This window comes from Notolepis coatsorum, assembly GCF_963971535.1.
Source record: "Notolepis coatsorum genome assembly, chromosome: 14".
NCBI classification, from domain to species: Eukaryota; Metazoa; Chordata; class Actinopteri; order Aulopiformes; family Paralepididae; genus Notolepis; species Notolepis coatsorum.
In genome coordinates this window covers 112,632,346-112,644,912 of record NC_140178.1, presented here as the reverse complement: position 1 = coordinate 112,644,912, position 12,567 = coordinate 112,632,346, and the positions used below count along the sequence as shown (strand labels likewise).

Below are 12,567 nucleotides of genomic sequence, written 5' to 3'. Positions count from 1 at the left end.
GCAATGCTGACAGCCGGATTCAATACAGGTGTCTCACGCGTTGGTGACGAGCGCTTAGACCGGTGCGCCGCCCCAAGAGATGGTATTCCTTAACACATTGAGTGCCAGCAGGGGGCGCCAGATTTAGCGCTTGAATGCCAGCCTTTTTGGACAGATTTTCCGATATTTCATGATTTTCAGGGAGTTATTTCTATATTCCATATTATGGCTATGTGTCTAGGGTGACCACCTGTCCCGCGACTCGCAGTCCTGATATTGGGCCGTTTGTCCCGCGTCCCGCAACAACAAAACAATGTCCTGCAATTCAAAGATAAAATAAAAATAAATGTATTTTTTATTTTTTATCTTTCAAAGATTATTATTTAAAAAATGTTTTAAATGTTGTTAATTTAATGCCTCGTTCCAATACCCTCTTATATTTAAAATAAAAAAATCGGGCGACGTCACAAACCAATGCATTGCGCAGCCGAGCAATAGTATCCATCTGCAGGACCACAGCACCGACACATTCAGGACCGCGACACTTTGCGGACCCACACTCTCCAGACCCTCGCTCCCATTGGCTGATTTGTGTCGTATTTTTGCAGACTGGAGTATTAATTAGGTAAGTTAAGACAGCTAGTGCCAACGTCCACTGTCTACAGGTGCAGCTCGATAAATTAAAATATCGTGGAAAAGTTATTTTATTTCAGTAATTCAATCCATGCCCTGGAGCTGGTCCTGGACCAGTCCCAGTTCCCTGTACCTGTGTCTCCATGCCCTGGAGCTGGTCCTAGACCAGTCACAGTCCCCTGTACCTGTGTCTCCATGCCCTGGAGCTGGTCCTAGACCAGTCCCAGTCCCCTGTACCTGTGTCTTCATGCCCTGGAGCTGGTCCTGGACCAGTCCCAGTCCCCTGTACCTGTGTCTCCATGCCCTGGAGCTGGTCCTAGACCAGTCACAGTCAACTGTACCTGTGTCTCCATGCCCTGGAGCTGGTCCTGGACGGCGGGTCGAATGGGCCTCCAGTTGTTTGAGGCTCTCCTCTGGGTCAGCTCCTTGTCCTTCATAGTCTTCTTCACCCTCCGCAGGAAGTCCTCCTGAGACTCGCCCGGGATGGGCTTCGGCGGCGCCATGGTGCTGATGAGGACCAGCTTCACGGGCACCAGCTTGATGGGCAGCAGCTTGATGCTGGACAGCGGGTTGGCCGGAGGGGTGAGAGTCGGGAGCGATGACAACGACGCGTCCAAGTCCAGGCTCTCCTGCATCCTGCTCTCCTGCATCCTGCTCTCCTGCATCCGCACCGTCCACTTTCGAACCCTGGGCGGCGCCAAGCTGGAGCCGGGCGCCTGTTCGTTCTCCACCAGCAGCAGTCGACCGTCGGTCCCGTTCTTACCCTGCGAGGCCGTGGCGCCCTTCCCTCCGGCGAGGCTGTGAGACGCCGGCCGGTGCATCTCCCTCCGCTGAGGGGTCGTGTGGGGAGGACCGCGGACGGGCGGTTTCACCAGGAGCGTGTTGAGCGGGTGTCCAACGTTAGACGTGGTGGGGCTGACCACGAAGAGCGCAGGGATGGCGCTGGCCGCGGCGAGGGTGGGAGGCTTGGGGTGCAGGACGGGTCTTCGCTGGGAGCTCATCGTGACCTGAGGTGGCCTTGCGACGTGCAGATGTGGGACCTGGAAGATGACAATGCAGAGATACAAAAGGAATCACACACTGAGGTTTCTTCAAGATCTTACTTCAACGCAAGACACCTAAAAAGATAACTAAGTGATACTTATTGGGGAACATTTAAAGATCTCAAAGATTAGGAATAAAATAAACAAAAAAACAATGTCAACAATGTTTAAATTCCCTGATTGTCAGTTCTTACTGGAAAGATTAGTTCTCCACTTGAAATTAAAGTGCAGTATTTGAAATACAATGAAAGGAATATGGCTGGATTTCTTATCAAAAAAGAAAAGTGTCACTGTGTTATTTAAAATAAATAAATCATGTGTACTAAATATATATATATATATTATATTACATTTTTAATTGCATGAAACATTATGAAGTATTCTCTTATGCTGCTTTTCCACTGCAAGTCTGCATGGTACCACTACCTACTCGACTCGACTCTTTTGCTTTTTGAGCGTCTTTGTAGCCGTATTTGAAGTGACGTCACACAAGGAAGTACATTTTTCAAATCAATCAAGTCTAGCCAACGACCTGAATGAGTTCTACTGCCGCTTTGAATGATAATGGAGCGGTCCTGACAAGAGTATTCCACCTCTTTATTTTACAGTTGAACAGCCCTGGCCTATTTTTTTTTTTTTTCAGAATGATATTATATTGTGCTTCTATCATAATTATCTTAGTTCATATTTCATTTTATTTTACTCCGCCTTTTTATTTTATTATCTAATGTGGCACCAAAAATGACCAAAGCAAATTCCTTGTATGTGAAAACTACTTGGCTCCAGCAGCCTCAGCTACCAGTCCAGACCCAGGCTTCACCTGCTCAGCTACCACCATCAGGCCAGGCCCAGGCTTCACCTGCTCAGCTACCACCATCAGGCCAGGCCCAGGCGTCACCTGCTCAGCTACCACCATCAGGCCAGGCCCAGGCTTCACCTGCTCAGCTACCACCATCAGGCCAGGCCCAGGCTTCACCTGCTCAGCTACCACCATCAGGCCAGGCCCAGGCTTCACCTGCTCAGCTACTAGGGGTGGGACAGTTCACAAAAACCCACGGTTCGGTACGTACCTCGGTTTTGTGGTCACGGTTTTCGGTTCGATAGTTTTCTTTTTTTTATAAAAAAAAATTTAACTCCAAAAATACCAGATTCAGCATAAAATATATATAGCCTAAAATAATAAGTTTGACATCAGGCACATCATTTTACCATGAGGAGGAAGTGTTTACAGCCTTAAATAATGTTTGGCACACAAAGACCGAACTGACATACATCAAACTAACACACACACACTGTACTGTTTAAAAACAACACTGCTCTGTTCATTCTATTTTTAAAATACGTACATTATCTGTCTACATTTATTTAGACTAACATTATTTAAATATTGAGTGCAACTGTCTGTGGTGGATTACGTAATTCGGTGAGTTGGAACTATCTATGGGTTGGCGCGGGTCCCCACGGACATTTTAGCGTGTGGGACCATCAGTTTAGGAGGAGTTCATAACATCAACAAGCAGCACGAAAAAGCAGCAATAGTCCCGGTTGTAGTTAGTAAAACACAGTTGTATGTTAGCCTTCTTGGATGTTGAATAAACGCCTATCATTGTCTTTAAACACCCCGCCTCTCAGACTCTCATTTCCTCCTCTGCTAGCTAGTAGCTACGGTAACATTTCGTTGACTATTAGCTGGGGCTAGTGCTACCATAGTTAAAACGTGCGTCGTGTTGTACAAACTGCTAATGCTATGGCAAGATATGTATAGGCCTATGTAATGTTAATGGCTATGTTTTTAAAGTCGTAATGAAGATTGATTTATATTGTGCTTGCCATTTTTACACAAACTGACTAGCACCTGGCTGCAGTGCTGCTGCTGCTGCCTGCAGCCAGCGCTCACCTCTCCCGGCTCCGTGCCAAATGAAGTTTTTTTTTTTTTGCGCATCCCCGGAACCGTACAATACACGGACGCCCGAACCGTGGAGGTCGTGCCGAACGGTACACGGTTCGGATGCGTACCGTCCCACCCCTATCAGCTACCACCATCAGGCCAGGCCCAGGCTTCACCTGCTCAGCTACCACCATCAGGCCAGGCCCAGGCTTCACCTGCTCAGCTACCACCACCAGGCCAGGCCGCGTCTATGCTTTAGGCCAGGGGTTCCCAAACTTTTCAGGCCAGGGCCCAGAAAATAAGGCGTCAGAGAGCCGCGGCCCAATGCACATCGTCGGGGTTTTTTTTTTTTTTTTTTTTTTTTGCCAGGCGACCGATTTTTTAAGCCAAATATCACTTCAATCCTATTAAGTTAGTTCAAGTTAGTTATTCATTTATATGTGCTATTTATGAGAGGGCTAACTTGTTGCAAAATAATAATGATAATAATAATAGCCTCATCAAAATACTATTGTTGCTTCGGTTGTTTTCAGCGTTTTATGTGCATAATCTGTTATTTAGTTTGAAATGTTCGTTGAAATAAGTAGATTTTTCGTTTTTGTTTATTTATTAAGTTAATATAAAACCATATAGTCACATTTTAGAATACAACTAGAAACACTGTCCTGGCCTGCTTCTAAGTGCAGTGGCCTGACAAAAAAAAAATAAAATAAAAAAAAATTAAATTAAAAAAAAAAAATTTAATTTTTTTTAATTTTTTTTTAAATCATCTCGCGGCCCACCCGTGGCTGCTCGCGGCCCACCTTTGGGTCGCGACCCCGACTTTGGGAACCACTGCTTTAGGCAAGTGGCTTGTCCTTCCGCGTTCCCGTTTTGCGCTCTGATTGGCCACGCACGTTTCTGGACATGTGACATGTGCGCCAATCGTGGGACGGCAAGTTTTGCGCCTATTTCCGGGTCTAACAGCCTGCAAACTACCTAACGCCTAGTTTATTACTGGTTACGCTTAAGCAACTCTTCGCAGTTGGTTAAGGTTAGAGTTTGGAATCGGGCCAGGCGTTCTATCGCCATGCTCTAAGACAAACTCTAACCTTAACCAACTTCGAAAGAACGCCTAATCTTAACCTAGGGCTGGGCGATATAACGATAAATATCGCGATATATTTTAATAATCGATATCGAATATTGGAAAAAAATAAATATCGAAAAATCTTTTTTTTTTGGACCTGCAACAGGGCAGTTTTAAAACCAGAGACAGTGGACAGACTTGTCTTTCTTGCCTGCAACTTAAAGTAATGGCTTTGCTTGTCCAAATGACAATACTGACCAAATTGAGATTTATTTTTCTCTTGTCCATTTATTTTGTTTGCTTTCTAATTTAAAATACAGTTTGAAGCCGTCTGTACACAGTAGGCTATGTGTGCTAGCAGAGCTAGACTCCAGTCACGAGTCACGGTGCACATGTGCGGTGGTTTGTCCACCAAAAAAGCGCCAAAAGATCGAAAATAAACTAGCAGAGCCAGAACTGTTCAACTCCCCTGGAGCCACAGCCAGCAGAGAAGCCGGTTTACTTTCGCTTTTAAACCAGCTGCAGCCTGAGAACTGGAGTGTGAGGGGATGTAACACTAAAGATGGCAGCAACGACAAAGAATTGCTGCAAAATAAACATACATCTGTTGTTTAAATTTTTTTCTTTTTTTACTTATAACAACTTCGATAATTATCGATATCGAGAAATATGATAACAGTATCATATCGTTATCGCGATATGATTTTTTGCCATATCGCCCAGCCCGTCCCACGATTGCCGCACATGTCACATGAAACGTGCGTGGCCAATCAGAGCGCAAAACGGGAACGCGGAAGGACAAGCCACTTGCCTAAAGTATAGAGGCGGCCAGGCCCAGGCTTCACCTGCTCAGCTACCACCACCAGGCCAGGCCCAGGCTTCACCTGCTCAGCTACCACCACCAGGCCAGGCCTCACCTGCTCAGCTACCACCATTAGGCTACCAGCTACCACCTCCCTTACTGAATGGAGAAACAGACTAAATAAAGATTTGTGGGGGGAAAAAACTCCCTGAGAAAACCCACTATGATTGGTTGGTTGGTTTAGATATGAGTATGACGACTCACGATTGGGTAAGGTTAGGCCAAAACCTTTCGGGTAGGCCAATCAGAGGCAGGATAGGGCGGGACATGCCGCTCCAGCTCCGCAAATCAGGAAGTGAAAATCAAAACACAGACCACTGATGAATGAAACATTTATTTAACAGATTACATGAACCAGTCCGCGCGAAATGGCAGAGGGATTCGATGTTTCCAGGGCTGATGGCATTGATGAATATCCCAATGTACAGTTTTGCTTGTACAGTGTTCCCCCCCCCCCCCCCACACAACCCCACCCAACCTCCTCCAATGTACAGTTTTTACGTCAAATGTATATACACTCCTTTTCTGGACTCTTTGTATCACAAACAGTACTGTATTTGCAAATCTGGTATGTCATAAATGTATAGATGTAGCAGTACTGTCTATCTGTATGTCATGTATGTCATAATTATATGTCCTGATGAATTGAAAATGGGGGACCCTGATGTAAACAAGACGAAAGTCTTTCTCTGGTCTGCATCCCCTTAACAATTGTGTGTATTGAGCTGTACTGTATTGTACCCATTCTGCAATCTGTTAATAAAGTTTTCAATCAATCAATGAAGATGTCAATAACAACAATGCCTCTCCATGGTCCTATCTGGAAAAATGTATGAGTTTGACTGAAAAAACGCCTAAAACATATGTGTTTAGGTGTTTATTGTGTCAGCCAAAAACGAAGAGCTCTGCTCTCAACTTCCCACACGTCCAGCACTAACTTGAGAACAAAAAGCCAGACGAGGGCTTGTTTCAGTTTTATAATAAACAATCAAACTCTTTTTTTTGCCTGCCTATTTGTTTAGAAACTTGATCATGAAGTAAAAAGAAAAAAGTAGTGCCGATGTAGTTAGCTATTTTTGCTATGTTCTTGTAGTGTAGCTTGCTACATTTATCTGGTGATAGCTTCCATTGTAGTTGAGCTATATTTAATCGAGAGTAACTTGTAGTGTAGCTTGCCCAGCTGCGTGATTACCAAACCTAGCCGCATTTCTCGGAGTCGCTCTCTGATTGGACGCGTTTGCCCAATCCGTGACGAGCTCTGTCTTTGTTTGATTGATTGAAAACTTTATTAACAGATTGCAGAATGGGTACAATACAGTACAGCTCAATACACACAATTGTTAAGGGGATGCAGACCAGAGAAAGACTTTCGTCTTGTTTACACCAGGGTCCCCCATTTTCAATTCATCAGGACATATATGACATACATGACATACAGATAGTCAGTACTGCTACATCTATACATTTATGACATACCAGATTTGCAAATACAGTACTGTTTGTGATACAGAAGGAGTCAAGAAAAGGGAGTATATACATTTGACGTAGAAACTGTACATTGGAGGAGGTTGGGTGGGGGGGGTTGGGTACACTGGGATATTGACAACCATACTGGGTAATTTACATTGGAGGTGGGTGGGGGGGGGGGGGGGGGCACATGTTATTTCCATGTCAAACAGCCTGCAAACTACTAGGCGTTCTATCGCCATGCTCTTAAGACAAACTCTAACCTTAACCAACTTCGAAAGAGTGCCTAAGCTTAACCGTCGAAAGATCTTGCCGTCACGCTCTAAGACAAACTCTAACCTTAACCAACTTCGAAGAGTGCCTAAGCTTAACCAGTGTAGAAACAGGCGTCGGCCAATCAGAGTGTGTCTCCGAGAAATGCGGCTAGGTTTGGTAATCACGCAGCTGGGCAAGCTACACTACAAGTTACTGCCCAGCTTAACCAAAACAAGTTGAACCAAAACCACTGCTTGACGTCGCAGCAACGTGACACTAATTGTTCGATTATACACGGTGGCTACTACGACATCTACGCAAAGAAGAACCATTTGGATATAATATAAAAGACATGTTACCAGGAGAATACCGTAGATATAATATAAAAGACAGTTACCAGGAGAAAACCGCAGCGTTGTCGACAGAATCTCTTCGGAACTGACGTTCTTTCAAAAGCGGACCTTCAGCGCGCTGCCGGGGGCCTCTATTCATCTAACGCATGTTTGCTTCAATGCTTCCGCGTTCGCGTTCTGCGATAAGAATAGACGCCTCTCGTGGCTAAAGTAACGTCACGTCCGGTATTCTTCTTTGTTTATTTATCCGGCAGACCAGCACGGCTGAGTGCTCATTGCTGCCAACCACCGGTTGATAAACACCCTTGTAACACTCAATGAAAGTATTGATTGATTGATTGATTTCAATTAATCATAACATATATGACATACAGATACACATAACATAGAAGTCTCAGTTGCCTTAATTCGCAAAATACTCCCTAATTACAAAACAACAACAAACGCCCTGCAAGTTTAAATTCCACGATTAAGTTCAAAGCATAATATTTCTCCATTAATTAAAAGGGACACATGACTGAAAAACAACCCGATTTATTTAGCACATAATCTCACAAGGATCTAAACTGTTTTGTTGCACATATTCATTTGGTTAGACAGTTATTGAGAGTTAATGAGTTTGAATATGGCTACCAGTGATGTCATCAGAGGACAATGAGTCCTTGTGTTGTGGTAAATACAGCTCAATGAAATGATGTAGATGAATGGATATGGATATGGATCGCAATACGGATAGCATTTTATTTTTAATCTACATGATTTCTGTCTGTCTGCCTAACTGTCTGTCTGTCTCCACTCCCTCTCCATCACTTTTGTCCACCTGTCTCTGGTGAGTAGCATATACTGGAGCTATGTGCATGTCTGTCTGTCTGTCTGTCTGTCTGTCTGTCTGTCTGTCTGCCTGTCTGTCTGCCTGTCTCTCTGTCTGTCTGTCTGCCTGTCTCTCTGTCGGTCTGTCTGCCTGCCCATCTCTCTCTCTGTCTGTCTGCCTGCCCATCTCTCTCTCTGTCTGTCTGTCTGCCTGTCTTTGTCTGTCTGTCTTTGTCTGTCTGTCTGTCTGCCTGTCTCTTTCTCTGTCTGTCTGCCTGTCTCTGTCTGTCTGTCTGTCTGCCTGTCTCTCTCCCTGTCTGTCTGCCTGTCTGTCTCTCTCTGCCTGCCTGTCTGTCTGTCTTCACATGTCTTTCTCTCTGATGTCGCCAAGTTCCACAAAACATTCAGCTTGTGTCGACTCAATTCTCACACAGAAAGCCAGATACAATCCCTGAGTTGCATCCAAACCTCTATACAGTATTTAAACCTGATGGCTGCATTGATTAGAGAACAGCAGCAATGGTTGATGTGTGGAGTGAAATCCCATTTTACATTATGCAAATTTTAATCAAATTAAATTTGTCATGGAAATTACCAACCGAAAAATTCCTCTGGCCCAAACATTCTAGTCCAAATCTTCTTTTGTATTATCCCTGTAATATGAATTGTGATTCTTATGGTCATGGACAACCTGGAAAAACCATATAAAGTTGTGTCCCAGGCCATGAAAAGTTGTGGAAAGTATAAATATCCAAACCCTACGACATTCAAATCAACAACTATACTCAACAGAAAATGTAACATTTAATCATCAATTCTTAAAATTTGTGTTGACAAATATGATGAAAATGGAGCTATACTGTATGTCATGGAACCATCCTCTGTTCACAACAGATTTCAGTCACTAGTCCTCTTTTTTATAGCAAAACCCACTGTTTAGACTATTCACCATTATTCAAGATGGAGAACCAGAATATATAGAGCCCTCAAGAATGTTTGGCACCCTATGGAAATGTGTAAAAACAGTCTTTTTACGTTCGGCGTACTCTGCCCTCGTCTGTCGGCTCCGGGCTGCATTTTTTGCAGATCAACCAATACATTGTTGGAAAGTTGAATTTGCCGCCTTTCGATCGTCACCACACTCAACCTATTGCGTGCTTCGGGTCTCGAGTTACAAGACGAAATATCCAATGAGTGCCATTTGACAAGCCGTTCCGACGAGTGACCACATCCGGTTGTAAACGGTCCTGAACTGACCAGTCACCGCTGATGGCGAAAATGATTGACCACCGTTGTAGCCAAGGAGCATCTGCTCTGAAAGCGATCCCAGACGAGCGCTGATTGCAACGAGAAAGGGGCAGAAGAAGACGAACAAGTTCTTTGTTTTGACTCGTGCGTCTGAATGAATGGAAGTGGATGGCCATTTTGGATAATCACGCTGAATTATTGCGGTACACACATTACAGACCTTTGTTAAACACTAAATTTTCCATGGGATTTTTATAAACTTTGGACCTCTACTACACAAGACTTTAGGCTATTGAACCGTTATGTTTTCCAGCTTCTACCTCTCAGCTGGAACCCAAAAACAGGCATTTGGCAACAAGTCAACACAAAAGTAAGGAGCAAATATTTATTTCAGTGTGTTCAAACTAGGGCTGACCCCGATTAGTCTAATAGTCTACTAATGCTAATCGATCGAAAGGAGCCGTAGTCGACTGCCAACCTCTTAGTCGAATGCAAAAATAAAAATAAAAAAGGATCATATTTATTTTCTTTATTTCTTTACTTTATTTTTTTCCAAAAGCAAAGAGGTCTATATGCGTGGCTAACACTAATGGTGCACATACCAGAGAGGCTAACTGCCTAAGAAATGGGCGCAGAGGCACTGAAAGAGGATTTCACCCATCTAATGAACACACTAGAGTTGATGGGATACGCTGTTGATGGGATACACTGTTGATGGGATACACTGTTGATGGGATACGCTGTTGATGGGGGATACACTGTTGATGGTATTTTCCGGGCTGATTATATTCTTGTGGGGGATGGGGGACCCTGATGTAAACAAGACAAACGTCGTTCCTCGTACCTGGCTAACTGAGTTAGCCAGATAATTTTCAGGATAACTTGACTTAAGCCAGACCTTTCCGTTCCCCGATGCACGATTTTCTAAATCCCTATGGCAACATATCAGAAAGTTTGAACCTGGTTGAGGGCAGGGTTTAGTTCAGTTAGCTTGATAACCTGCATGGCCACGCCCTCGCAAAGAAATGCAGCTCGCTTCCTGAAATAATTCTCACAGTCTAGATCCCATTATACCATTCGGAATTATGTTTTTGTGCTTCGTTTTTCTAGAGGGGGCTTTTGAAATGTAAAATAATATACCTAAAATTCTGACAATCATATTCAGCCTGGATTTACTAAATAATGCACGTCATAGTTATACACGGATACGGCGCTCGCGATCGCGATACACTGTGGTTATTTTAATAACGCGGATCATTGCAAATGTGAATCCCGCAGGGATATTTTTAATGAATGAATCGGGCGTTTGGCTCTGATTAGTTTCATATTCTTCGCTGTGGATGTATTTGCTTATTAACAGAGCGCCCGAATTGTGTTTCATTCAAGCATAAATTGAAGCGTCTTTATGTGTGGATTGTGGATATGAATTATGAGGAATCTGAATCTGTGGATTGTTTAATTGTATCACTGTCACTCACACGTTATTGTGATATTGTAACTGGGTTTAAAATATATGAGGAGATGCGCTGTTTGACGGATTTGATGACGTGACGTGACTTGATAAATTGAATGAGCCTTTGATGTTTTGATGAATGAATTTAAAATGCATTTATATGTTCAAGCACTGTTATCTGATTATTAACATGACTGGTGTCACTGGTATAAACCAAAGGTTAATCAATTCAATGCATGTATGGATGATGTCCGAAACAGATTAAAACCTGATTAATAGTGAAACTGTATAGCCTCCAAGCCTCTCTGACACATTATTTCGGGGGTCGCACCTTGAAAACTTTGGGAACCACTAGGAGACTAGTAGTCACACACACACGCGCACACACACACACACACACACACACACACACACACACACACACACACACACACACACACACACAGTGGAACAGTGTCTATCTGTCTGTCTCTCTGCTGTCTGTCTCTCTGCGGTCTCTCTCAAAATAGTATAAGTGGCTATCTTGGCCCTGAGAGCGCTGCTCTCCGGTTATGCAGCTGGACCCTTCTCAAATAAGCACGGAAAAGGCTATAAGCTTATAGCTCCAATTTGGGTCCCAAATTGCGGTACAAATCAAGGAGGTGTCTTGGGTATAGCGGACTCTAGTTAATATTATGTTCTCTCAGCAGATGCCCCTCATTCATCCCTATCTGCTATCTCTGAAAACAGTTCCCCGCGAGCGCAGTCAGTGCACCCGATAACGCTATATATAAACCATGCTGTATTCATTCGAAAAAAAATACCTATTCCAAATGCTATATTTATAGGGTTTGACAATAATTACACTACTGTCACTATTTTACAATGAACTATAATGAATTACGGGCCATACAGAACATGCCAGTGTTGAAACTAATGCACGGAAGCTTATTTCCGCGTTGCAATATTCATATTCTACCACCGGGCGCAGGTACGCACGGTCGGAGCTGTGCGTAAATATATGCACAAAGTCAAGCACACGTTCAAATTGATAAGTCCCACACTTTGCTTAGAAATGATCGTACGCACGGGTTACGCACATATCTGTGCGTACGCAACGTTGATAAATGAGGGCCCTGGTCTGCATCCCCTTAACAATTGTGTGTATTGAGCTGTACTGTATTGTACCCATTCTGCAATCTGTTAAATAAAGTTTTCATTCATTCATTCATTCATTCATTCATTCATTCATTCATTCATTGTTTCTCTTTTGACAGCTTCATGGGAAGAGACAGCACATTCAAGCCCTGCTCATCGACAGAGTTCTGCTCCAGCACGAGGTCGGTCATATGATTGAGTATTCACCTCATGTCTCTAGGCAACAAGGATGCTGCTAGCTTTTGTAATTCCACTACCCATGTGTGCCTTGTACAATAAAGAAAGGGGTGTAAATAGCGTTCATGGTCTGTCAATGGAAAAATTAAGCAAGCCACTTGTTGTCGTCCTTCACATACCAATGTGAACCAAT

The 12,567-nt window shown here is 43.6% G+C and overlaps 1 protein-coding gene across 1 annotated transcript in view; it reads right to left on the bottom strand.

The window, feature by feature from the left end:
• Positions 1–7,688, bottom strand: part of LOC311240719 (uncharacterized protein) — a 47,545-nt gene extending 39,857 nt beyond the window's left edge. The window contains exons 1-2 of the mRNA XM_084329293.1: positions 7,594–7,688; positions 954–1,652 (exon numbers count right to left, since the gene is read on the bottom strand). Of these exons, the coding sequence (XP_084185419.1) occupies positions 954–1,613 (660 nt within the window). The 5' untranslated portion in view covers positions 1,614–1,652; positions 7,594–7,688. The remainder of the gene's footprint in view (positions 1–953; positions 1,653–7,593) is intronic.
• Positions 7,689–12,567: the final 4,879 nt, after the last annotated feature.